General features: G+C 51.2%; 4 protein-coding genes across 5 annotated transcripts; 2 read left to right on the top strand and 2 right to left on the bottom strand.

The window, feature by feature from the left end:
• The first annotated feature begins 947 nt into the window (after positions 1-947).
• On the top strand, positions 948-4473 carry LGALS1 (galectin 1). The gene is made up of 4 exons (XM_056342077.1): positions 948-1093; positions 2303-2382; positions 3734-3905; positions 4267-4473. The coding sequence occupies exons 1-4, from the start codon at positions 1085-1087 to the stop codon at positions 4408-4410; spliced, it is 405 nt and encodes a 134-aa protein (XP_056198052.1). The 5' UTR covers positions 948-1084; the 3' UTR covers positions 4411-4473.
• Positions 4474-6921: 2448 nt separating this feature from the next.
• On the bottom strand, positions 6922-10503 carry LOC130150800 (urotensin-2 receptor-like). The gene has a single exon (XM_056342068.1). It carries the CDS (start codon positions 8173-8175, stop codon positions 6922-6924), a length of 1254 nt encoding a protein of 417 aa, XP_056198043.1. The 5' UTR covers positions 8176-10503.
• An 848-nt stretch (positions 10504-11351) lies between these two features.
• Positions 11352-20227, bottom strand: LOC130150802 (arf-GAP with dual PH domain-containing protein 1-like). The gene is made up of 11 exons (XM_056342070.1): positions 19228-20227; positions 18100-18230; positions 17135-17226; positions 16963-17045; positions 16116-16228; positions 14371-14517; positions 13850-13933; positions 13454-13516; positions 12873-12944; positions 12143-12374; positions 11352-12055 (listed from the first exon to the last, which is right to left on the bottom strand). The coding sequence occupies exons 1-11, from the start codon at positions 19319-19321 to the stop codon at positions 12027-12029; spliced, it is 1140 nt and encodes a 379-aa protein (XP_056198045.1). The 5' UTR covers positions 19322-20227; the 3' UTR covers positions 11352-12026.
• Positions 20228-20336: 109 nt separating this feature from the next.
• NOL12 (nucleolar protein 12) lies at positions 20337-24309 on the top strand. 2 transcript variants are annotated; one of them, XM_056342073.1, is made up of 6 exons: positions 20755-20828; positions 20926-21031; positions 21225-21273; positions 21700-21842; positions 22822-22922; positions 23567-24306. In XM_056342073.1, exons 1-6 carry the CDS (start codon positions 20755-20757, stop codon positions 23736-23738), a joined length of 645 nt encoding a protein of 214 aa, XP_056198048.1. In that variant the 3' UTR covers positions 23739-24306. The 2 variants fall into 2 exon arrangements, with proteins under 2 accessions (XP_056198047.1, XP_056198048.1); XM_056342072.1 differs by lacking the exon at positions 21225-21273 and having other exon boundaries at positions 20337-20828; positions 23567-24309.
• The last annotated feature ends 1559 nt before the right edge of the window (positions 24310-25868 follow it).

The raw sequence follows: 25868 nt of genomic DNA, 5'->3' as shown, positions 1-25868 counted from the left end.
TAAGGAAATCACAGAGCATCTTGTGATTTAGAAACAAATATGCAAGACAAGGAAAGCTTTAAGCCACAGGCTTGGCCCACTGCCTGAATTTTTTCCCTCTTCTTTCAGTATAATTACAGTTGAGCCATGTAGTAAATGAGTAACTTTTTCCAAAGGAATCCTTTCACCCAGAGTGAATCATACTTGCCACAAAGAGAACGTGGAGACAGATAAAAGACATATAGATCCTATGGCTTATTGTGATAGAGTGTTTCACCCAAATTCCCTTGTTCCTCAGCCCCCCAGATGTGTCCAGGGTATGTACAAGAGCCAGGCACTAAACTTTCCTGGACAAATCCTGCCTACCCCTCCAAGATGGCTTCCTCCTGGTTTGCTGTGCCCTACAGCCAAGATGAACCGCATGGTTTTGAGGGCATCTAGGGGTTCTGCAGAATAAGGACTATTTTCCCTCCTTTGGTTCCTGTACCTACAGGAGCAGGTGGTAAGCTAGGTCAGCAGCTGGGCAGCCTCTGGGGACAGCAAGGCTTGATGGCGGAGCTGGGTGACCCTAGATCCAGCTTCAGTCCTCTGCTCCTGGGGTTTCATCTGGACTACAAAGAGTTTCTGAGGTACTGCGTGTGCTCAGTGATATTTCTTCTGCTCCCGATTTAGCCAGAACTAAATAGCCCAGCCTCCCTCCCAGACCCTTCCTGCCAAGTCTCAATCCATCTGACCGTTTTCCGTATGGGATAAAAGCCTTGGACAGTAACACACTCATTGTAAAACTATTTTCCATCGGCTTCACGGCCACACACAGCTGGATCTCCTCCTGGAGCAACCAGCAGCCCGTTTGGAAGGGTTGGGTTTAGCATCCTGGAGAGAGGCCTGAGTGAGGGTGGGAGGGGACAGCTCTGGGTGATCGTGCCCCCTCCCCTAAAACCAGCCCCTCCCACCCGCTCCCCAGCCTGATTGGCGGGTGCGGTGGCCAAGGGCTGGGACAACCCAGCTCCCCATCTATTTAAAGGCAAGGGTGGGGTTCCTGCAGTTACTTGCCTGGGACCGGTGCACCTTGGTGGAGAGGAGCATTTGCCTGCTGAGCAGCACCATGTCTTGCGTGAGTAGAGAAAGGGATGGGGCAGCTTTGCTGGAGGTGATGCTTTGTGGAGTGGGACTGGGGGGAGCACGCTGGTGTGGTGTGAGGGTGTTTGCATTATCCTCCTCATCAGCCTCTGTGTCAGACCGTCTGCTAGAGCTGGATGCCAGCTGTATCTATTACAGGGGGGTGGCTGCTGCTTCTTGTTCTGGCAGGAGTGTTCTTCTTCCCTGCAGGAACCCTTTTGGGGGGGTCCTCGCTGGGCTGGCTCCCAAGCTGGGGTAACCTGTTTTACAGCAGCTCTGCTCTGGGGAGGTAGCTGCAGTAACGTTTATTGCTTTCTGAGCATCTCTTCTGGGCAGCCTTGCTGCTTGCTCCCTGGCTGAAGTTTTCATGAGTCACTGATTCATTCTCCCTTCCTTTCTTGTAAGGAAATGTGCTATACAGAAGTGTCCTTTGAGTGTCAAGGACTGCCAGGGAGATGCTTGTGTCAGAAGAGTGATTGCACTTCTTTGATGAATTTATCTTTCATTAGACCGAGGGTGACTAATTGGGGAGTGTCCCAAGTGCAGGCTTAACTATTAAAGTGGGAAGGGGGAAAGATTCTTAGTACTTGTGGGGTCTTGCCTCTACTGTCGTAGGAAATGAGTACATATTGGTTTACCAGAGTGTTTTAGTTCTCCTAGAGAGAAGGTGGGGAAAGACATACATGTACGTGGGGCAGGAGAATGTTCTTGCAAATGCTGAGCCTACAAAAAATGAACAACAAAAAAAAACCCCCAAGCCATTGGGGGTTGGGGACCAAAGTGTCTGAGCCTCTGGCCCTGAACAAGGCTTGAAGTTCAAATCTAAGCTAGGGAAAGGGAGTGGAGGCTCCATCCCTGTACAGCCAACTTGCGTGGGATGATGTGAGATCCACACGGCACACTGGCATGTTTGGGACAGGGTGGGTGTGATGGGAGCTTGTAGGTACCCAAGCTTTGCTGTGAAATAGAGATATGTTAATGAGAGAAGCAGGAGGAAGGTTGGGAAATAGGGCACATGTCCCATGTGATTGGAGTAACATCTCTGGGATGTCCCTGGTGCAATGCCCTAGGGGAAGGGAGCTTCCCTGTCTCTCCAGCGGTCCAAAGCCATGCACTATCTTGCAAGGCAGCAGGGAGAGCTGCCAAGTCAGAGCAGGTGAGCCAGCAGGTACTGAGCTAATGTCTCTGCCTCCATGTTCCCCAGGGACCAGTATGCACCAACTTGGGTCTGAAGCCTGGCCAGCGCCTCACTGTCAAGGGGAAGATTGCACCAAGTGCCAAGAGGTAAGCTGTGCTGCACGGACAAGGCACCACACAGAGTTGTCTTCTGCTGGTGGGGGACAAAAGGAATCCTTCCCCTGAGTAGGAGAGGAGCAGCTATGGAAGAGGTTAACACTAGCAGTGCTTCCCAGTGAGTCATTGCCTAATGCATGTTGCAGACACACTCTACTGCCAAGGGGCTAAGCCAAAGCAGATGTGAAGCCCCAGCTGCATGCACTGGCAGTGACCACATCCTCTCTAGTGCAGGAAATGGAAGCTGTCTCTATACTAAGACTTGGTTTAAGATGGTCACATCCTCTCCCCTGCATGAAGATAGCCCAGGAGTAGGTATACTATTACAGTGCCTTTCCTCACTAGGCAGGAGATTATGGCCCAAGTAGCTGGGAGGTCTTGGGTCCTCTGGCTCCATGAATGCTCTGAGCCATAGCTCCAGCCGATGGTGCAAATGAAGGGCTGCATTTTGCAGCAGGGGGTCTCCAGGTATTGAAGTTTGCTTTTACTCAGTGGAGATGCTGCTCAGATGCTAGTGGGGAAGGAAGGAGGGAAGGTGGTGAGTGGGCCAGTGGACTTCAGTGGAAAGGCACTCCTAAATGTGCAGGGATCAGGGTGGCTGGGACCCCCAGGGAAGCCTCTGCAGCAACCCCCAACCCTTGTGCAGGTCTGTGGCTGGTGGGGCCCCTTGGTGAGTAAGGTGGAGCCCTGTAGCTGCTGTACCAGTGCTAGTGGTGTTCCAGGAAACATGTCCCAGCTTTTCCCAGTGCCTTTGAAGCTTGATAGTGTCAGAGTGAAGCCTCCTGGGCTTTCTCTTGCCCAATAATATGCCTCCTGCCCTCATTTGGGTAAGAGGCCTGGAGGCCAGGTAGACATGGCTAGGAAGCTGCTTCCTCCCACTGCCATTGCAGATGCTCTGGGATAGCTAATGAATGGTAATTATTTCAGCTGCCTGCGGGGTGGGGAGAAGGCAGTGGCTGTCAGGCAGCATGCAACACTAGCTAACTGGGGCTGAAAGAAAATGTGTGGAAAGCAACCGGCTGCTTGGGAGCTGGTTTTGGTGCAGGATAACTCACTGTTCAGGGCTCTAAGTGTTGAACCTTTCCCTTGTTAAAAGCTTTGCAGAAACTAAGTGGTGTCTCTCCCAGGGATGGCACTGTGGGGCCTGTGTACCCCAGCAGAGGAGAGTACCCCTTACTGACACAGCACCACCTTTTTAGGAAAGCTGTGCAGTTTAGCAAAGTGTTTTGCTTTGGTTATCCTCAGCTGGGCTTGAAGTAACAGAGCCAGATATGCTCATAGTATTGAGCAAATGCTATGATACTATTGAGTAAAACAGTATTGATGTCATCTTTCTCTGCAGCTTTGTAATGAATCTGGGGAAGGATGCTTCCCAGCTTGGGCTTCACTTCAACCCCCGTTTTGATGCTCATGGTGATGTGAACACCATCGTGTGCAACTCAAAGAAGGCAGAAGAGTGGGGTGCAGAGCATAGGGAGACTGTCTTCCCTTTCCAGAAGGGGGGTACAGCAGAGGTGAGGCCTGGGATGCCCTGGTGAAGGGAGGGTGTTTGGCACAGGACACCCAACTGAAAAGGCTCTCAGGGCTGTCTGTATGGGAGGTGGCTGGCTTCTGCTTGGCCAGTGCTACCACCTGGGGCTCTTGAGCAGTGATGGAGGGTGCAAGCTCCATCTAGCTCAATGGGATGTTACTATTGAACTGAGCATGGAATAGGCATCTCTTGGGAGACCAAAATAACACTCCTGCTGTTGAAGAGTGGATTATGCTGCTGAGCGTGTTCACCCAGCACAGCAGACGGTGGCACAGTAATACTGTAGAGGAGAAAGGCTTGAGGGTATCTTTGCAGGAACTTTGACTTTGCCATTTGTCTTGCAGATCACTTTTGCTGTCAACCAAAGTGATGTCACGGTCCACCTGCCAGGCCACCAGTTCACATTCCCTAACCGGCTTGGTCTCTCTGTCTTTGACTACTTTGATGCACAAGGGGACTTCACACTCCAGTCCATCAGCTGGGAATAACTTCCTCTGACAGATCCATCTCAAAGATACAGAAAAATCAATCAATAAATAAGTTTTGGTCTACCCAGTCTCAATCTAATCTCTTTCATGCTGCAATTCCATGTGGGCTGGTCACCTTGCTGGAGGGAGGAGGGCAGGTAACTTTCCTGGAGTACCATATGTGGGTGAGATTGTGCTAGCCTTTAAAGTCATGGATGGAGAGGATCAGAAGCTTGGGAAGGCAGAAGGTAAAAAGCCCAAGGAGAGTCTTGAGAGGAAACATGGGGACTAGATGTGGCTGGTAGGGGAAGAGTGGAAGTGTTGAAGTCACACTTCCTTGAGGTCTAAACTGATACCTTACACTGCCTGAGTAAAATGGGTTGATTAAATCTATCTCTCCCTAAACTAAGCATCCTTGGGTGGCCTTGGACATTGAGTTGCTGTGCTAGGTGAACCTAGTGAGGCATGCATTGAGGGCAAAGTCCTCAGGTGTGCTAGGTTTGGCCTGCATGCCTCTGCAGAGGCCGGTGCTACTCATGACAGCTCTCCTATGCCTCCTTTGGATTTTTTGCTGCTGCCGCCTGGGGACAGCAGTAGAAAAGGTTACCTTGCTAGGTGTGGCAGAGCATACAGTAGGTTCCTCATCAAAATCCATTCTTCCAATAACTGCAGAAGCTTGAGTACTCCTGGGCTGTGGCACATGAAGGTAGTAACCTGGAGGCGTCTGGCTTTGTTCTGTCCCATGTGCCTTGCCTAATCTATCTAGAGCTGGGACAGGTAGCAATGCCTAGCTAGGGTGCAGGATGCTAAAGATGTGCCTACTATGCTCTTGTTACCCTTGTACTTAAGGAAGCCCAAATGAGCCTGATCACTCCTCCGTCTAAATGGAGGCTAGCTTCTGAGGAGTCTGGAGATGATGAGGCATGTTGTGTGTTGCAGCATAGTTCTCACTTGGCTGTTGGTTGTTACACCAGGTGCCAGCCAGTAGCTGCCTTGGGGGCTCTCCCAGTCTAATGCTGCTTAAGCAGCAATTACTGCTGTTGGACAGGCTGTGCCTGGTGGGCATAGGAAAGGTGGGGTTCTGCTCTTTCCACAGGGCACAGCAGTTACTAGGTAGGCCTGGGATGGAAGGACCCAGTCTTTGGGTCCTCGTTTCTAGATTTGGCCACAAACAACATGAAGCACAAACAATTTGATGTCCTATGAGGACTCCCTGTTGGCCTGGCTGGGCCAGTTCCTCCCATTAAGCAGCTGCAGAGTAACTGGAGCATGGGAACTTGCTCCTACAGCAGCAGCACCTGCTGCTCTTGCTCCATAATTCATGAGGCTCTGCCAGGTCCTGTGTCTCAGGTACCTGTGCAGAGGGAGGGAGGCTTGGCTGCTAGAAACGGGAGCTAAGGAGGAAGAGAGAGATGAGTTAGAAACACGGGCTTGAGCTGGGGTTTTGATCTGGGAGGCAGGAACACTTGGGGTGTACAAGCAACTTCAGGCTCTGCAGCTGGATCCCTCTTGAATCTCCTTGTTGCCTAAGGCCAGTCTGCTCTGGATGATCACATCCTGCTCTTCAGGACTACATCTACAATAGTAAATGCTGCATCTAACGTTGCCACCCTGTGCATAGGCATGACCAGGGGACAGCATAGCTTGGGGATTGGGGTGATATGGATGACACCATCCTTTCTGGGGAAGAGAGTTTAGCTGTATAGAATTGAGCCATGCTAGGCTGGATGGCCTCAAGGCAAAAGACCCAGCCCAGTTTATGCAGTAGCACTGATACAGTTTGGCAAACTGGGGTACATTTGGTACATTAGACATATGGGGATTTCCTCAGCCGCAGCAGGGACATGGTGCTGGTGAAGGCCCCCTCCATGAGCTGTGATGACAGACATGTAGTGGGGCTCTCTCCTTGCAGCTTTCTCTGCTGGGCTGGTCTTGAAAGCTGAGCAAATGTGCTCACCTCCGTGGTCTGTACTTTGGAGCAATCTCGCAGTGTCTCTTTACTGCACTTGGGAGTCTTTTCAAAGATTTCCTTTTGTGGAGGGTGGGGGAAGAAAGCTGAGTGTGAGCTTTACCACAAGATGCTGATCCTTAGTTAGGTCTCCTGCTAGCGTGGCTGCTTCTTGAAGTGACTCACTGGTCCTGTGAAATCTGTGACTCACTGTTGTCCTGACTTTGTTACGGCTTGGCCCATCGCTAGCAAGGAGGTGAGAGGTGGCAAGGGTTCCCCAGCTGTATAATTTAGGTGTGTTGAGGCTGACTGCTCCCTTCCACCCACTCCTTGGCCTTGTGCAAGGTGGAGGCTGGTGTGTAAGGGCTGAAGGACCTAAGGATGGAGTCAGGATACCTGAGACAAGCGTGTGTGTCCCCAGCTGAGCAGGGTGAGCAGCCTTGCGAAGGAGAAGACATGAAGGGGAAGGCACCACAACAATAATAACAGAAGACATTGCATGCCAGCATGGAAGGTGATGCACTTTTATTTCTTGAATTGACCCTAGCCAAAGGCTGGGAGATATTCTCAACCTGGGGTGCTGCTCACCCCTTGCTTTCCCCCACAGACCCCAACAACTCCCCAAAAGCTGGGGGGATGCTGTGTCTTCCCACTGGGCCCCCTGCAGCCTTCCAGGAGGGCACTGGAGGCCGTGCCGTGCCCATCCCGCTGCGGCCAGGGCTGCGGCGGTAGCTGCTGGCGAGCAGGGTGTAGAGGAAGGGGTTGATACAGCTGTTGCCGTAGGCCAGGCAGGTGACACTAAAGTTGAGGTAGGCCTGGGTGGTGGGACCAATGCCCAGCCTCTCACCCCGGTACAGCCTGGTCAGCTGCCAGGCCCAGAAGGGGAGAAAGCAGGCCCAGTAGGCCACCACGATGGCAGAGATCCTGGAGAAGAGCTGCCGGGCAGAGGCCCGGCCAGCCAGTGGCAGCCCTGGGCCCCAGGCAGAGGACCAGTATGCCCAGGCCAGGCGGGTGTAGACAATGCCCAGCACCATGCCAGGTGCCAAGATGCTGGTGGTGAAGAGCACCGTCAGGTAGAGCCGGAAGGCTGCTGGTGTCCAGGTGGGAATGCAGATGCGCTTGTGGGGGCCATCTCCCTCCCGCAGCTGGGTCATCACCATCATGGGGGACGTAAGCAGGAGCGAGAGGAGCCAGAGGACCGTGCTGACCAGCTTGCGGTAAGCGTTGCTAGCCTGTCTGGCCTGCAGTGGCCTGGCCACTGCCCAGTACCTCTCCAGGCTCATGGCGGTCAGTAGGAAGATGCTGGCATGCATGGTGAGGAGGTCCAGGCTGAGCAAAAGCCTGCAGCCCACATCCCCAAAGAACCAGTCATGGGCAAAGTAGGTGCAGACCACAAAGGGGATGGTGGAAAGGTACAGGAGGTCAGCCAGGGCAAGGTTGATCACGTAGACTCCCAAGGAGCCCACTGAGTGACCTGCCACCCTGCCGAAGGCCACCGCCACTGTGTAGATGTTCCCTACCATCCCAGTGAGGCACATGACCAGCAGCACTGCACCCAGTGGCCCTGTGATTGAGCTGTCCCCTCCCAGGACACTACTGTCATCACCCTCACCGCTGCTTTCCTCCAAGAAGCTGCCACCCTTGGGATCCTCTTCAGGCCTTGCACTGATGAAGGAAGAGTTGTAAGACATCTTTGGGTAGGATGAGCAAGGGCAAGTCAGGCTGTCAGAGACCCGGTTCCTTCCCCCTGCCTTAACCCCCTCGCTGTATGGGACACGTCTAGCCTTAACAGGAAAGCAGCTGAGGGAAGGGAAGAATCGCAAGAGTTCATCAGACATAGGGTACTCCAGAGAAGTCTATTCCTCACCTCCAGCCGCCCAGTCCATTTTGCTGATCTTGTCCATCACAAGCTCTGTCCGGTGGTTTCCCTTAACCATCAAAGGGCTGAGAAATGGACACTGTCCTCCCTTTCAAGACCAATAGGTGCAAAATAACCTCTGTCAGCCAGAAGGAAAAGTCTCTGCTCTTCACCAGCTGCTCATTTGTTGCTTCTACAGCATTTGCTGGGCTCATGGAAACCAATAGACTCAGTGGACAAGTGGATTTCTCTTCCTAAGTCTGTGTCCTCTCAACTCAGACAGACTCTGGCGAGGTGGGCTCTGCCCCCCTAAACCAACCCCTGGAGAGCTGCCTTGCCCACTGCACAGAGGAATGTGTCTGACTCACAGCTTCACACTCCAGTGTGAACGCAGTCCCAGTTTATACTGGGCTTTTTAGCCACTAGATGAGGAATCCTGCTGGCACCCTCCTCTTTCTTGCAGACACACTCTTTCTTCTCCCATGTCTTCTGCACCTTCCCCCTGCTCCTTCTTCCTTCTTGTTCTGATATAGATCACAACCAGCCCAGTGGGCAAGTATTAGCTTGGCATGTTTAAAGTGGGCAATAAGGAAGGGCTAATCTTTAGCTAGAAGATGTTTTACACTTGAACAAAAGTTAGATAATAGATAATGTGTATGTAGATAGAACAAAGAGCTTTAGTAGATACAGAAACTAAACAGCAAACTGCTAATGTTTGCAAAGATAAGCAGGAACTAAGTAATTACCCAATAATAAATCAGTTTTGCAGTATTCCATATCAAAGGTGAAAAGTATAATGAATTCTCTGAACTGTTTTGAATAACCCAAACTTTTCTCAGGAATCTTATGTACACACATGACTTTGTATAATAAATATCCAGCTGCTGGTTGAAATGCTGTGCAAGTTAGGAGAAGCAATCCCCCTTGCACCCCAGCGCTGCAATAAACATACCTGCTTTATAACCTTCCATGGGTTGTGAAGTTTGTTTCTGCAAGTAAGTTCATTTCCCTTTCTTTTCCCCATTTCCCCTTGCACAGTTGTCCTTGTTTGAGAAAGGAGATAACTGAAAGAAAAGACTTCCTAGGGGGGGAAAAGCATCATGCTGGAGCTTTAGAAGGGAAACAACGGCCAGTTCTGAAAGTGCAATAGGCAGGGAGCTGCCACAGTACTGTCCCTGGCCCTTAGCCAATCCAGGCTGAGAGGGCCTGGCCCCCACTCCCTTCCAAGGACAACAGGTCCCCTTGAGGTGCAGACAAGGAAAGTAACCCCCAATCTGCAAGCAAGCCCACCAGATGGTAGGACATCTCACTTTTTCTATGACCTGGCCTTGTCCCACCCTTACTACCCCAGTCAGCTGCAAGCTCTGAGACATTCAAAGGGCTGCATATTTTAGACCCACTTTTTCTTCCCTCTCCCCAGAGACCATCCTCCTCCTCTAAGCTTTTCCCCCTCCCTTCCCTCGAAGCCCCAGGACCTGCTGCCTCACCCCAGAGCAGGGAGCAGAAGCCCGTTAGGGAGGCACCATCGCCTTCCAGCGGGGCATCCCTGCGTGACACCTATGCCCCACGCTTCTGCGCCCGCATCCGAGCCCCATTCGTCTCAGGGAACAGACACGGTGGGACAGAATTTCCAGTGCAAAGACAGATGCACCATTACTAAATGTGCTCTGCTTTTAGCTCACGGGTGTTTTCAGGCCACTCCAGCCACACTCTTTTGTGTCATCAAGTGTATTAGCTTTGTTGTGGCTGAGTCAAACGCCTCCACTCATCTTCAGCAGTGATAACTCAGCAGCAAACAGAAAGAAGCTCCCCATTAGTACTGCCCTTACTGCAGTAGAATCCAAGCACCTTCCCGAGCAATGCACTGCATGTAACAGCAGCAGCTTCACCATGACCATGCCACAGGAGTGGGCATACGGCACGTACGGCTTTGACGGAGCTAACTTCAGAGGCCTGCCTTTGGGTTATCTGTATCAGCTCTTGGTATGTCTGGGTCACGCTCTACTCTTCACAGAGAACCAAATGCGCAGGTTGTTTAGATGGGGCTTGTGCTTTTTTTTTAATGGACTGCCCTGTTTCATGTTACCAGAACTGAAAGGCACTTTGTTTTGGAACACAGGTTTTGCAACGGCCTTTGGTTTTTAGGACAGTCATGCTCCAAACTGGGAGAGATCAGCAAACTGCAGTGAAAATAGTTTTGTGTGGAAAGCTCCATTGTGTCACCACAGCAGGATGAGTGATGCTGCTTCTCATCCAGCAGTCAATGCTCCCAACAGGTTGTGGCAGCCTCAGCACAGAGAGGGGTCCCCAGAGAACCAGAGGGAGACCATGACTTTGCCCATTCGGCTCTGATGGGAAGATTTGCAGTCCACATGCCCCAGGAAATGCAATGAATAGCCATGGCTCTTGCTGTGATTGTCTGTGCTTTTTTCCAAGAAAAGACCTCAAACCTTAGCAGTAGCTCAGTTCATTTAGGAAGTTAAAATAAATTACAATGGGATTTTTTAAATTCATATTTTAGGAGCTAATTAAAATACTGGTTGCCTCATTGATTCCAGTTAGCTACCCTTAACACATGAGATGTCTATTCTCACACTGCCTGCATAAAACTGCAGTCACATCAGAAACTACAGTCATCAGCAGAACTCAGCTAGTCCTTCCAGCATGTGAAACACAGCTCTCCCAGGAGAGCTTTGAGATGATCTTCAAGATATGAATCATGGGTTGATTTAGTGGTTAGGGCTAACTGTTAATAGGACATGAACATACAGACTTCCCTGTTATATGACTGCAAAAAAATTATATGTATATGTGATATAAAACATAAGCATATGTAAGGTATAGGGCAGAATGAAAGTGCCAGGCCTTTGACACACAGAGAATGAGGGAGCAGAGATCCATGTATTACTATCTTCAGACATCAACCTCTAGGCCTTAGTAAAGACAACAGAGAGTCTCAAGTTGGTAACAGACATGCCATAAGCTGCTCTCTGCAGGACCTAACCTCTCTCCATTGGTTTGACAAGCGACTCAAATTTGACAGCTGAACTTCCATGGCATGAATATCCCTCACAGTATCTTTCCTAAGGCAGTATTCCACCTCCCATCACTTTTTGTTAACGTGGGCGCATGCACATACATTATCCACAACACAGGTGTATAACGATACATTGTTTCTGAACAGTGCTCTTAATCTTCTTTGCAGCAATTGGAGGAAGGTCTCCCCACAAATGCAGTCTGAAGAAGCTTTCAAGGCCATACATGGCAAGAGGAAACAAGCCTCACATTGGCTGTTAGATTACATCTTCTAAGTGACCTTTCTCAACTGCAGATCTAACTGATCAAATATCTAGATATTTCACATCCCTGTCACCAGCAGAGAAGCCATTCCTCGTAAAGGAACAGGCTCTCCTAGTTCAACAGCTCCTGCAACCTGCTGGGGTGTAACTCCAGCCAGGCAGCTGTTTTCTTGTGTAAGGCAGGTGTCTGCAGTTTCATGCAGGAGCGATGCTAGGTCCCACATCCAACATAGCAAGTGCCAAGTTTTCAAGGCCCGACTGACAAGCAAGGCCTGCCACCATCCAGTCAGATCACAGCAATTTAACAGTGACAGGTTGCACTGAGGGTTCAGACTCACGAAGTCTTGCACTTGAAAGGAAGTAGCTTAATTGGGCCCTCGAAACAAAGTGGACTGTCTATGGGGAAAAAAAGTGCTTCAAAGGGTGCTTCAAGCACACTGTGTTTCTCTGATGTCGATCTCCTCTTCTCTTCTGACAGCCCACTCAACAGGACCAGGTAGAGTCGAGTCATACAAGGGTCCTGCATGGCTTCCTAGGATTTAAACTTGAAGTAGGCTTCAACTGTAGTGAAGGAAAAAGGTGATGCATTAGGGCAATAACCTGAACCAGAGTGGCAGGAGGGAAAGGAAACAGCATCCAGGCACTTACTTGCATATTCCTGTGGTGTCATGGCCTGGCTGACGATGCTAGTGAAGGCTGCGATCCAGTCCAGCTGGTCAGTCTCTGTCTCACAAGTGAAGAGGTATTCCCGGTCAGGGGTGACAATGGTGAGGCCATAGTGCCAAGAGAAGTTGCCCTGTGTCCCCAGGGGCAATCCCTTCTGGACACTATATCCATTCTCTCTGCTGCCCACAAATACCTCACCCTTAGCAAATGCATCCTGCAGATCAGAAGGGAAAGAGAGGGTTTTATGGAATCCCAAAAGAACCGGGGAATAACAGCGGTGCATCTAAGGACCCAAGAGTGGGTGAGGACTAGGGATGTAGCAGCAAAAAGATTTATAGGTGGTCAGGGGATTGAGAAGAGCAGGGAGGATATGCTCAAAGGCAGCAACAGAAAGGAAGTTTCAGGAGATAGAACTCAAGATATTTGAGAGGAACTGCTGCCCTGTCTATCCATGTCATTCCCCATGTCATTCTCCTCCCCCTCGCTGCCTTTACACTGCTCCCCTGCCCGTTCCCTCTGTTTGCAGGCAGCGAAACAAACACAGAAAGCTTGCGATGAACTAAGTGGGATGGAAAGGCGAAGACCTAACGTCTATTCAGAGCAACTGGTGAACTTGCAAGCCTCCCTTACAGCAGAGCAGTCTCTGGTCGCACTTTGACCCTGCCCTCAGCACAGCTGCCAGCAGCTGCCAGAGGTCAGATCTCCCCCTCACCAAAGGGTCCTTGAAGTACATGAGCCTGCGGTGATCCAGCGTGAACCAGCGCTTCTTAAAAGCCTCTCTCTGCTGTGGAAGGAAGAGGTGACATACGTAAGGGGACAGCGCCCTCTGCTGTGAGAAGGGCAAATGGACACCCGAAATCCATTCCAACCCCCTGAGCCAAGCTCCTGCCTTTAACAGCAACCTCCTCCTCGCCCTTTCTGAGCTGAGAGTGCGGATCAGTACGGAGTTTTTAATTCCCAGCTGCGGTCCCCAACTCTTGGACTTCTGCGAAGGACCCCAGAGTTGAGACAGGATAAATCTAGACACTAAATACCTGTAAGGTCACGCACACACAGACACATGCAGAGATCTGTTGTTCTGGGAGAAAGCATGGAATCTGGCTTCATCTACTTTCAAATGTGTCCTTCCCCTTCCTTTTATTCTCCCCTCCCTTGGTGCACACACACTGTTCCCACGGGTGTCTAGAGTCAGAGGGGAATGGGGAAACAGCAGGAGAAAAACATTGAAGTAGGGAAGGTCAGTGGCTCTCTGACAGGTCCCTGTTAGATTTTTTTGCTCCCGCAGCGGCTCACCTTGGGACCAGTTTTCTCCATGTATCCCTCCTTCAGGAAGTTTCTCGTCAGCCGATTTTTAATCTGACAAAAAGACAAGAGTAACATTCACTTACCCACCTTTCTTTGCTATTCATTTTTGCTCCCCACCCTTTTTTCTATTCTCCAAAATTCAGTCGCCTTTTAAATTTGTGTTTGCAGAACTGCCTAGCCAGGAGTCACTTCTGCTCAGGAACAGCAGAAAGCAGTTGTTCTCTGGCCACCACAGGCCCTTTTACACACACTTTCTCATCCCTCTAACTGAACACTGCAATTTCCACTTCTGTACCTGGGGTTCTAATAGTAACTAATGGGCTCTTTTATCACATAATCGAGTACAAATGGGACACTCAGCACGGTGCTCTAGTGCTGCCTTACCTCATTATCACTGGCAATGGGAAATGCTACCTTCAGATAATGAAACTGCACAGAGCGAATAGCATTGAACCAGTCCACTATCTCCTGAGAATGGAAAAGGACACGACAGGAAGCTTAGCCAGAGCAACAGTTAGCCATCTAAATTCACCCAGCTGCACCCAATCCTATGTTAACTACAAACACGGCCAGCTCTCCCTCCCCAGCACCTACAGCATCTCCCTCACACACACACACAGAGCCAGCCCAGCTGCCCCATTCCCCGCATGCACAAGCAGCACATCTGCACATCTACAGCAGCTCCTCCCACACAAACCAACTCCGCCAGAGCTCCTGCCCTGCTCCCTGAAGCAAAACTCTCTCACAGACACACAAACACAGAGGCAGAACACCCACCGTGTTACCTACAGCAACTCACACACACACATACACCCCGTCCTACCCATGGCTTCAGACTATTTAATATTAGCAGCCTCTCAAATGACATCAACTGCTTTGCAGTAATTGATGCTAAAACCAGATACCTTTCCACTTTCATGGTAGACAAATATATTCCGGGTCTTGTTGTCTTTGATATAGGTGATCTGCAGGCCATTGGGGTTCCCAATCTTAACTGGCTGGAACATAGCATTGATGACATCTATTTTAACATTGATTTTGGGTTCTTTGGCCTGAAAACAGAATGACATTAATCATGCATGAGCAATTGTAGTGGGAAAGAGACCGGAGCTACTGACTTAGTGGGGTAAGGCAGGATCAGAGGGTCATAAAAGGTATTTAACTGCCCCTTCCCAACAAAACTGTTGTAGCACACACCCCTTTCACTGTGTGGCATGTTCGAGCCCCAACAGTGGCCCAGCCCCTCCAATTTAGGTTTGAGCTGTGCCAACTCTGGAACTGCCAATGAAACACTGAGAATGCAGCATCTAACTTTACAGTTGAGACAGTCTAAAGGCTACCTCACCTCAAAAGGAAAGAACCCACTCCTAGAATCATAGAATAGTTTGGCTTGGAAGGGACCTTTTAAGGTCATCTAGTCCAACGCCCCATAAGCAGGGACACCTTCAACTAGATCAGGGTGCTCAGGACTCCGGCCTTGAATGTTTCCAGGGATGGGCCATCCACCACCTCTCTGGGCAACCTCTTCCGGTGTTTCACCACCCTCCTTGTAAAAAATGTCTTCCTTATATCTAGTCTGAATCTACCCTCTTTTAGTCTAAAAGATTACCCCTTGTCCCTATTGCAACAGACCCTGCTAAACAGTTTGTTCCCATCTTTCTCATAAGCCCCCTTCAGGTACTGAAAGGCTGCAATAAGGTGTCCCCAGAGCCTTCTCTTCTCCAGGCTGAACAACCCCAGCTCTCTCAGCCTTTATTCATAGGAGAGGTGCTCCATCCCTCTGATGATTTCTGTGGCCCTCCTCCGGACCCATGCTAAAAAGTCCACATCTTTTCTGTGCTGAGGACTCCAGAGCTGGAAGCAGTACTCCAGGTGGGGTCTCATGAGAGTGAAGTAGAGGAGAAGAATCATCTCCCTTGACCTGCTGGACACAATTCTTTGGATGCAGTCCAGGATACAGTTGGCTTTCTGGGCTGCAAGCACACACCACCAGCTCATGTCCAGCTTTTCACTGACCAGTACCCCCAAGTCCTTCTCTGCAGGGCTGCTCTCAATCCATTCATCCCCCAGCCAGTACTGATATAAGGGGTTGCCCCAACCCACGTGCAGGACCTTGCACTTGGCCTTGTTGAACCTCATTAGGTTCACATGGGCCCACTTCTTGAGCTTTTCCAGGTCCCTCTGGATGGCATCTCCTGCTCATCCCTACCCCAGGCCATTCCCTCCCTTGTGACAGTATGTTAGCACTTGCCCATTCATTTCAGGGAGATGAATGAGTAAAAAACCAGCCCTCCTCAAAACAAGCCAAACAGCAGGTTTTTGCTAACTTGGCTCACAGTGGAGTGAGGCTGGTTCCAGGAATGGTACAGGATTCAACAGCCAGGCAAATGGATAGGGGTGAAGTGAAAGATCAGTCCTTTTATCAGCAGTGAGGGAAGAGTGTAGGGAAGCACAAAGGGAGGATGTGGGGAAACATCATCCTGACAGTAGGAAGAGGACCCCTATCCTCAGTGACATGTTCCTGTTATCATCCCTGACCTGGGATGAACAAGGCAACCTCAGAAACATGCGTAGGAGATAGAAACAGCTCTGTGACCCCACTGCCCTGGGTGGAGTACAGACTGAGGTGGGAGTTGACCACCATACTCACATCCTGCTTGGTGAAATACTTTAGACATCCCTCTCTCTCAGACAAGAGGAACTTGCGGGGTAGAAACTGCCCGTTGTCTCGACCTCGCTTCCAGAGGATGCCTTCTTTCACCCCTAGGAGCAGAAAGGCCACTTTTAAGAGCATTCCCCCATGAGCACGGTGGGCATCAGAGAGCTGCATGCAGACTGGGGTCCCAGCCATACCTCTGGGACAAAGCACATGATGGACTACTGCTGAGAACAAACACTTGAGAAGGAGATCTCCCACCTCTGGCTTACAACTGAAGTTGGTGGTGTTCCGGGGTCTGCAGCCCAGAAAAAGTCACCAAAAGACATTCTCAGATGCTTCCCACCTCCTAGTCTGGCTCCCAGTACTGCCTCTGACAGCGTAAGAGCCACCTCTCCAGTGAATACCAGAGTTCTGGCCCACACAGACCATGGCATGGGACCAGAACTCTTCCTACTTAACTCTACAGGCCCTAGGGCTCCTGCACCTTGTGTCACAGTACTGGCAGTGACATTTCAAAGACGGCTGCCATGGTTGAAGAGGGTGGCATACAGCAGGACAGAAATTCCTTACTGCAGAGGTCTGGCTCTGCCAGGACAGCAAAAGCCTTCAAAAAATGTCAGCTGGTAATACCAGGCTTAGAAGCAAGCCATGGCACTGCCAACCTACGCTGCCCAGTATTTAACCTCCTCTGAGACACTGCTGTGTAAGTACCAGCTGGGTTCTCAGGAGTACTTGCGGAATCTGCAACACTGACACTGTAAGCTTTCTCTTCGCGGTGCTCAAAAGCTTCCAGCAAAGGCAACAGGCAGGATATTTTGATGCTGTGCTCTGCTCTTACCATCAGAATATGGCAGCTGTTTTCCTGGCTCGGTGAACTCTTTGCGTTCATATTTGGCCCGTATCCATTGTTCTCTCAGCACTCTAGGGAGAGAGGTGACAGGTAGCTCAGAAACGAACTAGAGGAACCCAGACCTGCCCCTCCCGCTTTTCTTCTGTACGCAGCAACTTACTGGCAGTCATTGTAGGTTGGCTGGTAATAGTAAATAGGGATGTGAGCTTCATATGTGGCTTTAGTAACAGCATTCCCATGCTTGGCCAGAAACTGCAGAGTTAGACAGAGAGTTAGCGCCTTCCCTTTGATGCAGACTCATGTTGGACTCACCACAGGGCTAGATGCACATTGAGCTCTAATGGAGCATTCTTTCCCCTCTATTGCAACATCCCAGCAAAGTCTGGCTACAGAAAGGTGGGTCTCAAATGTCTTGTCTGCTCTCAGAAGTGACACTGATTGCACATGAATCAACATAATGCCACAAATGTCACTTCCATGGGGCTAGGTGCATGCACATTCAGTGGATTTGCTCCCATCTCTGGGGAGACCAGAGCTCTGCAATGCTGTCTGGGATGACATTCCAAACCTCTTCGCTCCTCTCCAAAGAGCAGCAAGATACAGATTTTCTTCTTTGGATGTCTGGAAAATTTTTTCAGTCCCCTGAAGATTAATGGGTTGAGGTATATATAATGGGGAGAAATCAAGTTCCTCTAAATGCCATTTTTCTCAAGAGATCACATTACATCTGCAAACTCTTCTCAGAGCATGGAATTGCCCAAGATTTTCCCCTTGGATCGCTGAAACCAAGAGGAGACATTGAGGCTGGATGGTGCTGGCAAGTGGGAAATTAATGATCTGGAGCAACAAAGGCCCTGAGCCTCGGCAAGATACATTGCAAGAGCTCTGCATTTTCCATAAGGTAATAGGACACAGAGACACGTAAGACAAGGGCATCCTCCCTCTCCCAATGCGGTTATGGGGAGTTATCCCCACTTGCATATTCAGAGCATGAGTAGCAAAGGGACAGATTAAATCAGATTGAATCTCCAATTCTGTGAGGCCAAAGGGCTGATTTTCCCAGGACAGTTAGTGTACGGCCTAGACCCAGCCCACCTAACATACCAGCGGGGATAAAGATCTCACCTGCACCTGAGCATCATCCCAGTGGTCCATCTTCAGGGATTTCACCTTGCTGATGCTCGGGATGTTGCGGTGAATCCCTGAACAGCTGAGGCATATAAAGACACCCAGAGTAGAGGATGCCCAGTCAGGATCTGAGGGTATAAAAAAGGGTATGACTGGAAGTGGTAAATTCCCCTGGGAGATATGCCTCAACTGAGAATGTAGTCCAGAGAAACAGAGAGCTGGGTGACCATCTGAATCTGAGCTGATTAATACCCAAGGTACAGATGCCAGTCAGGACAAGGCATAGTTATTAGTCCCTCATTCCCTTTGCTTCAACCACTTCATCTGAATCTCTATTGACCTGAACCCTGAAAAAATCCAGTGTGCTCTATGAACTCCCTTTGTGTAAAGGGTTACCCACCTTGAAAATGAAACCATCTCTGGGAAAAAACTCCAGGAGCTGTTTAGTGGAACATAGCAAACCCCCAACAGTATTTAGCTCAGAAAGTGAAAAGCAGCCTTGAATCCAAAACCTTCTTGGGAGAATTTAAGAAGGCAAAATGGTACTAATTAGCCCAGTCTTAATTTGGCTGGGGTGGTACACCCCATGTGCCCCTTTTGAGAGGAGTATAATGGGTGTTTTTAGCAATGCTTGTAGGACCTCAAACTAGGTACCCTTTCAAGAGGGGAAGTCCTTCAGGAAAAGAAATCTCTGAGGCGCCTGTGGCAGGTTGTCAGTTCAGAGCTGAGTCACAGAGGAGACAATGTCCTCCTGAATCATGCCTTCTTTCTGGAGCAGTTAGAATTTCACCAGTTTTCCTGTCAGGTCCTGACTGGGCATGACCTTGCTTTGTATACAAGATCTGACACAACTACAACCCACAGTATAGCAGCTACACAGCCCCTGCTCATCCGGCACTACCACTTATGTCCCCGTCCTTCCCACCAGCACCGTGGCAGCATCTCCTTCCTCCTCCCTTGCCAACTGACCTCCAGGGAGAGGAAGCGAATATCCAGAGCAATGCTTCTCCTTCCTCTCCACCCCAGACTCCTGTGTAGTCCAGATAGCTGGCACCAAGTAGCTGCTAGAGACCAACCCCAGCTCCCTGCTTCCAACTGTTTCTCCAGCAGCCTTTGAGGACTCACCTGGTTTCCCACAGTCTGCACACAGCGAGTTTTCCGCTCTTCTCCACACCTCCTTCAGGGTCTTCACACTCCGCTCATTGCCTCCGGCCATCATGCCCGAATGCTATCCCTCCAGGCAGGGCAGGGCCAGGAGGGCAGCTGCCTGCTCCTTCTGCACCCACAAGCCAACCCACTGGGTTGCCCAAGGGAGAAGAAGCCACCAGAGAGACAGAAGTTCTGGCAGATGGAGGGAAAAGGAGACGGCAGGAGAAGCCGTAAGGTTAATGGAAGGAGTGCAGAGGCCTGATGGCACACCTGAGCCGGCTGAGTGCAGGCAGGGGCAGAGGCTGGAGGCTGAAGTGCACCCAGACTGAGTGAGGGTGAGGAGGAGGAGGAGACCTGCCCCATGGGCGTGGAGGGAAGTACAGCAATTAACCACAGAACTGGTTTTTCCGCATTTCTGCTGGTGAAAGGACAGGCCAGGAAAAGAGCGCAAGCAGCAAGTGAGCTGATAAAGGCGAGTCGGCCCTTGATGAGCGGCCACCAGGATGTGTCAGGACTCTGTGTCATGCTCTGTGGGCTGGGGGGTTGGCTCTGGCTGCCCCGGCAGTGCTTCAAGAGCTTCCACCAAAGTCAGCTGGCCACCACACAAGCGTTTCACCCATTTTTGAGGTGAGGACCGGAGGGCAACAAATGTTCAAGAGTTCAGCCAAAATCACTCAAGCCAGCAGCCAAGAACATGGCAGTCCTGATGCCCCCAACAGCTCGTGCTAGCACCTCTCTCCTTCACTACAGCCACCACAGCTGCACCTCTCTCATCATGCAGACTCAGTGTCAAAAGCCAAGCCCCGTGCCCGCAATTGCCTTCCCTGGCACTAGTGCCACCAACACCAAGCAATGACAATAGCTTGAAATCAGCTCTCGGGCTTTTCTTGAGGAAATGAGGATGTTAAACATCTGGAGGAGATGCAAATGTAAAATACTCAAGAGGACTGGCAAAATGAGTCTCAAGGTGAGAGATCGGGCTAGGCCGTCTACATTGTCCACACAGGCAGCACCTAAGCCTTTTGCTGGCAGGGAGCTGAAGGGGAGCAAGAGCTGGAGGCACCCAAGCCTGAAGAAACCCCCTGTCCACCCCAGTCCCGATGCCGGGGCTGGGAACGCCTGCAAGGTCCGTGACGGCGGCTTCCCTCTGCCACCGCGGACCGGGGGAAGAAAGAGCCAGAGGAGCAGGAGAGGGGACGCACACAGGTCCCACGCACCGGCGGCACAAGAGGACCCGCTGCCGACCCCGCTCTGCGCCGCGCCGCCATGCCTCCGAGCCGCCCCGCAGCGGGTGGCGCCGGGGGACGCCCCGCGCCCCGCCCCGGGGCCGCCCAGCCCGCCGGCGGCTCAGCCGGCGGGGACCCCCGGTGGCACCTCCCGGGGAGGCCAGCCCCGCCCCCTCCGCCCGGCGAGGCGCGGCCGGCACAAGATGGCGGGCGGGGCAGGGCCCGCCCCTGCCGGCCCGGCGGCGGAAGGGGCGGGCAGCGGCGGCGGCGGGGAGCCATGGGCCGCAAGAAGAAGGGGCCGGGGGGCCGCGAGGCGCGGCTGGTGGTCACTTTCGACGAGGAGAGGCGGAGGTGAGGCCGGGCGGGCTCCGGGCGGGAGGAGGCGGCGGCGGCCCCCGGTGAGGGAGTCGCTAAAAGCGGGGGGGGGTTTCCGCGTTGCCGGCGGTAGGGAGTACCTGACCGGCTTCCACAAGCGGAAGGTGGAGCGGAGGAAGGCGGCGCTGGAGGAGATCAAGCGGAAGCTGAAGGAGGAGCAGAGGAAGATGAAGGAGGAGGTACCCCACAAACACCCCCTACCCCGCCGCGGGGGAAGGCTCCCTCCCCCGCCGTGGCGGGCTGGGAGCGGGGCAGGCCGGGGGTCCGGGCCGCGGGGCAGGGGGCGATCTTCGGGCTTCCCTATCCCCGCTGCGGGAGGAAGGGAGGCGGCTGGAGCGGAGGGGCGTGCGGTGACCTGTTTCCGTCCCCCAGCGGCACCAGGAGTACCTGAAGATGCTGAGCGAGAGGGAGGAGGCGCTCGGTACGTGGTGCGGGGCGGCAGCGGGAGGTGGGCGCCCGGGGCCCAGCCCCCTCGTGGGCTGCGGGCAGGAGCTGGGGCAGGGGGGCTGGCACGCCGGGCGCCGTCAGCTCCTCGCTCCTGCCGTGTGCCGCTGGGAAGCGATCCGAGCGGTGACCCCTACAGCCCTCTGGGCCCTGGTGAGACGGGTCAGCTGGGTGCTACCAAAAGGAACAAGCAGGAGGACATATCTGTGGTGTGACCAGGCCCCGCTCTGCTGGGAGAAGGAGCTTGCCCTTCATGCTTGTAGTGCCGGTGTTCAAGCCCCTCCATGCGTTAACCCTGCGTGCAGAGGCCGGGGTCCCCCCTCAGTATGGCACCACAGGAACAAGCAAGTGTGTCTTGTGAAAAGTTGGGTGCTTTGCAGTGCAAGATTTCTTCTCTCCCCAGATGAGGCTGATGAACTGGAGCACTTGGTGACATCACGGACAGAATCTGTGAACATTGACCACCCAAACCACATTGTGACAGTGACCACCATCAGTGACCTGGACCTCTCAGGGGCACGCCAGCTGGGACTGACCACCCCTGTGGTAAAGCCTCTTGCCTCTCTGATTGTCAGCCATAAACATTCTTGGGGCTGGCTAGGTAGGGCTGGTACTCTCTGAATATGCCCAAAGACTTGCACCTGGCTGGGAGCAGGGATGAAAAGAGAAACTCTTAACTTTCAAATTCTTTCACAACTTACGTTGGGCCTCTAAAGAGGAAGAAATGTCCTATGTGAACAACTCACTCCAAAGGTCCCTGGAATCCTTCGCTAGTCCCAACTGACCTTGTGTAAGCGAAAGGTGTCACAGGGCTGAATGGCAAGAATGTAGTATTAAAAGCTGATACAACACAAGCAGCAAGATTTCAGACTTTGCTGCGTGGGCTATTCTCAACCTCTTTCCTGTGTCCTGTCCGGGAAGAATTACTATTAGCGTGAGGAGGGATTCCTCTCTCTGTGATCCTGTGCTTGGACCACAAATAAGGAAACCAGTCAGTTCTGGCTATGCTTGCTTGTATTCTCAAAACACATTGTAATTGAGCTATCACATCGGTTTTGTAGAGGCTTTCGGGTACCAGATGACTTGATCTTTTTGATCTTCGTGACTTCTGGCTGGATTTGAGCTGTTTGGGGAAGTGTCTGTGTTAACCCTTTACATTTGAAAGGTCATCTTCTAATCTGAAAATCCACTTAAAGAGGTTTTGATAGTAACTTTAGAAAAAAACTGAAACCTTCAGTTCATAGTTTATATTTCAATTGCATCGCCATTAAGATTATGCTGAAGTTTTTGGATCTTAGCATGGATTACCGTAGGGTTCTCACTGGTTGTCCCTTTCTGAGGGGCTGCAATAAGAAACTTTGAGATCTGGATGGCAAGGGATATGGAGAATTAAAAATACTTAATCCATGACTAGATGGTTCACAAAACAGGATGAAACCAAGAAGGCAGCAGAAACACTGGAATCACAAAACTGACTGGTTTAATGTGTCTATAGGGATTTTTTCTCTTTTGCTTCCTTCTTAAGAGAGAAAATGATGGATCAGAAGAAAAGAAAGGGGAAGAGGTGGTGAACAAACCTGTAAGAACAATGCCCAAGAAGGCCAGAAACCCCTTCCTGTCTGAAAAGTATGTATAAATTCATTCAGCTCTTTGCTGCTAGGCTCTGCAAGCTGATGAGGAGGATTTTTCCTTCCCAGATCAGCGATGTGGTTGCAGGGGGGGGATGCTGTGCTGCTTGGGTGCCCGTGGGCAGGAGCCAGCAGAGGGCACTGGCAGAGCACAGGCCTACCCTGGGTGCTCCATTCCCATCGCACCGATCCCTGCTGACAGCAGTAGCAAGAGGAGGACGATGAGGTGCAGGGCAGGCTTTGTCCCGAACTGTTTACCTAGTCCTTCTCAGCAGATATTCCAGGGTGCAGAATTTGCCTCTGGGGTTGAAGGTCAAAAGACCCTGAAGCTTAAAGCTTTGGCATTCTCCACATTTTTGAGCAATCAGGATTTATGACTGCTTTGGGAACGCAGATAATTACTTAACTCTGTGGCAGTCGGGCAGCCCACTGCTCAGAAAATTCATTTTGGTTGTTACTGCATATAGATTTGCAGGTTTCCTGCCCTGTTAAGATGATGCCTAGCACAGGAAGCATCCTCTGGGGCTTGCTGTGGCTGGTGTTCGTTCCTGCTGGACCACACAGGGCACTCTGCCATTGTGGTGTCACCTTGCTCCTGCACACTTTGGTCCCCAAACATGTCTCTCTTCCTGCCCTGCACAGAATCTCTTCTCTTACTGCCACACTGCATATGCACAGCCGGAAAAAGACAAAAGGAAAGAGATCTCAACGTGGGCAAGGCCCACGCAAGAAAGTCCAGAAATCCAGCACGGGGCGAACCACTAAGACTCAACGACGAAGGCTGACAGGCAAAATGGGCCGCGACCAAGATTAACAGAGAAACTGGTGCTCAGACCAGCAGCTGGGACGGCGCTCCATGTCTGGCCTGCTGCTCTTTGGGGCCTCTTCATTGCGGGCAAGGGCCTTGTTTACTTGGTTCTCTGACCAGCAGTGAGCCCAATACAGGCTTTCTCTTGTCTCCTAAGCACTGGTCAGGGTGACTGGATGCGATCAATTTATTTCTGCAGTGATCTCCAGCTAAGTGGGTGCCAGAGAGTCTAAAAATTTGTGCTGGGGCTCACATTCTCTATTTGGCATAACCCTGCTGCCCTTGGGCCTCCCCTTCCAGAGCTGATACTTGGCTTTATCAAAGGAGAGGCTCTCGGGTGGAGCACAACAGGCACATCCACATCGTCAGGGCAGTTTATGAAATTTGGAAGAGCTCTGCTTCCACTCAGCATCAGTGCCCTGGCATTTCTGCTGTGTAGCAAATCCTTTCTTCTACGGAGACATGGTATCATCTTGTCCTGTGTGTTTCTTCTCTAGTGCCACACCTGAATGCAGGGGTACTTTTTGTTTGGTACCTGTGCCAGATAAAATTTGGTAATAAATCTTTATGAAGTTTTGTTAAGAAAAGAACATTTGTGACTTATTTGAAGCATAACAGCAAGTGTGCTAATGCCAGTACCAGCTGGAAAGAGGGGAGATGATTCCTGGTGCGTAAAGAATACTGGAATTCACTGGTGCTTGGGAGATGGAATAGCTAGGAGCTATTTATGTGGTAACACAGCCAGCCAGAGCAGGAATGGTTCATTCCATTGTCTGCTGAATATGCTGATCTTAATTACAATAGCTCAGAGGAGTATGACATGCCCTAATGCCCTTGCTGTATGTGTGTGGCCTTCTTTGGGGTGGGAGTGGCAGAGGCTACTGCAGTCATCAGCAGTTTAATTGCCTTTCTTCTTGGGACCTCAGTATATGTATTTTAGCATGGATGCCTTCAGCAGGGGAAGAAAAGAAAAGGTTTGCATAGCTAGGGTTGAGGAATACTGGTAGCAAACCCTTGAGTGAATCCTCTGAGGAGAGTGAGCCTAGGCAGCATGCTAGCCTCTGTCCTGGGGTGTCTGTAGGAGATGATGGCCATTCTGCCTCTGTCAGCCAGGGCTCCTCCCATGCCACATGTGTTTTGGCAAGGAAATGACAAAGGAAGAAAAGGCCTGTGTGACCAAACACCACACGAGAAAACTGGCAGCCCAGCAATGGGCGAGTATGTGGATTCCTTATGCCAGAAATGGGAGGGGAAAGAGTAAACCAGTGCCTGAGGCTTCACAGAGGAACATCAGAGCAATGCTGATGGCCACCAGCTGCTAAAGCTAATGGCACCAGCCTGATGTATCTTGCCATTATTTCTTAGAGCATGCATATACATGTGTGTATACACAGACAAGTTCTTCAGAGTGTGTTGAGGAGGGTATGATCTTGATACTGACAGCAGCTACGCAATTTCTGCTAGAGCATCTTCCTCTGGAGAGAACTGGGTGACACATGTGCTTGTAGCAAGGAATGGGGTCCTTTTGCACCTCCCATTTTCTTCTGAAAAAGGTAAATGGTGGGGAAGTGGACACTGTTATCCCATGTGTCACTGGTGCTTTGTGTTCTTAGATTCTGCTTCCCATCCTGGACTGAGTTCTTAGGCACAAATGCTGAATAACCTCAGTCACATGAAAGTGCGGTGTGTGTGGCTTCCTTGCCTCCAGTATAGTTCTCATACGCTGCCTTAGAGGCCGCTGCAGAAAGCTCATGGGGTTTTGTGCATGACCTTACCCATCTTCCTGGCTCACTTTGGGGTGTTGGGTGTTTAAAAGCTGCAAAAACACAACTCTGAGGCAGGGCCAAAAGCCTGATGTTAGACTGGATCTCATCCAAAGTGCCCAAGAGGTGTGGTGTGTGGAGCACGAAGTGTTTTCTTGTTCTGGTTTGGGAGTCGCATGTTCTAGAGCCATTCTGTGGTTGTTGAGTTTGAGAGGGATGTAGGAGGGAAGGAGGGGGGAGGTCTGTTCGGTGTACCACACCAAGGGGACTGCAGCTCAAAGCTGGAGGATAGCATGTGATTGCCCTCAGTCTGGGTCATACAGCAGCCTCCCTTTCTCTCCAGGTCATCGTGCCCTGTGGAGTAACCATGGGC

The sequence above is a fragment of the Falco biarmicus genome, chromosome 5 (assembly GCF_023638135.1).
Source record: "Falco biarmicus isolate bFalBia1 chromosome 5, bFalBia1.pri, whole genome shotgun sequence".
Classification (NCBI taxonomy): Eukaryota; Metazoa; Chordata; class Aves; order Falconiformes; family Falconidae; genus Falco; species Falco biarmicus.
This window is presented reverse-complemented; position numbering and strand designations above follow the sequence as displayed.

Coding starts and splice junctions, on each gene's coding strand:
- LGALS1 (XM_056342077.1), top strand. Junction 2,383..3,733: donor ATTGCACCAAGTGCCAAGAG/GTAAGCTGTGCT, acceptor CTTTCTCTGCAG/CTTTGTAATGAATCTGGGGA. Junction 3,906..4,266: donor AGAAGGGGGGTACAGCAGAG/GTGAGGCCTGGG, acceptor TTTGTCTTGCAG/ATCACTTTTGCTGTCAACCA.
- LOC130150800 (XM_056342068.1), bottom strand. CDS start 8,175: ATGTCTGATGAACTCTTGCGATTCTTCCCTTCCCTCAGCTGCTTTCCT.
- LOC130150802 (XM_056342070.1), bottom strand. CDS start 19,321: ATGATGGCCGGAGGCAATGAGCGGAGTGTGAAGACCCTGAAGGAGGTG. Junction 12,375..12,872: donor TGTACTTCAAGGACCCTTTG/GTGAGGGGGAGA, acceptor TCTGATCTGCAG/GATGCATTTGCTAAGGGTGA. Junction 12,056..12,142: donor GACACCACAGGAATATGCAA/GTAAGTGCCTGG, acceptor CCTTCACTACAG/TTGAAGCCTACTTCAAGTTT.
- NOL12 (XM_056342072.1), top strand. CDS start 20,352: ATGCCGGGGCTGGGAACGCCTGCAAGGTCCGTGACGGCGGCTTCCCTC. Junction 20,829..20,925: donor TTCGACGAGGAGAGGCGGAG/GTGAGGCCGGGC, acceptor TGCCGGCGGTAG/GGAGTACCTGACCGGCTTCC. Junction 21,032..21,699: donor AGAGGAAGATGAAGGAGGAG/GTACCCCACAAA, acceptor TTCTCTCCCCAG/ATGAGGCTGATGAACTGGAG.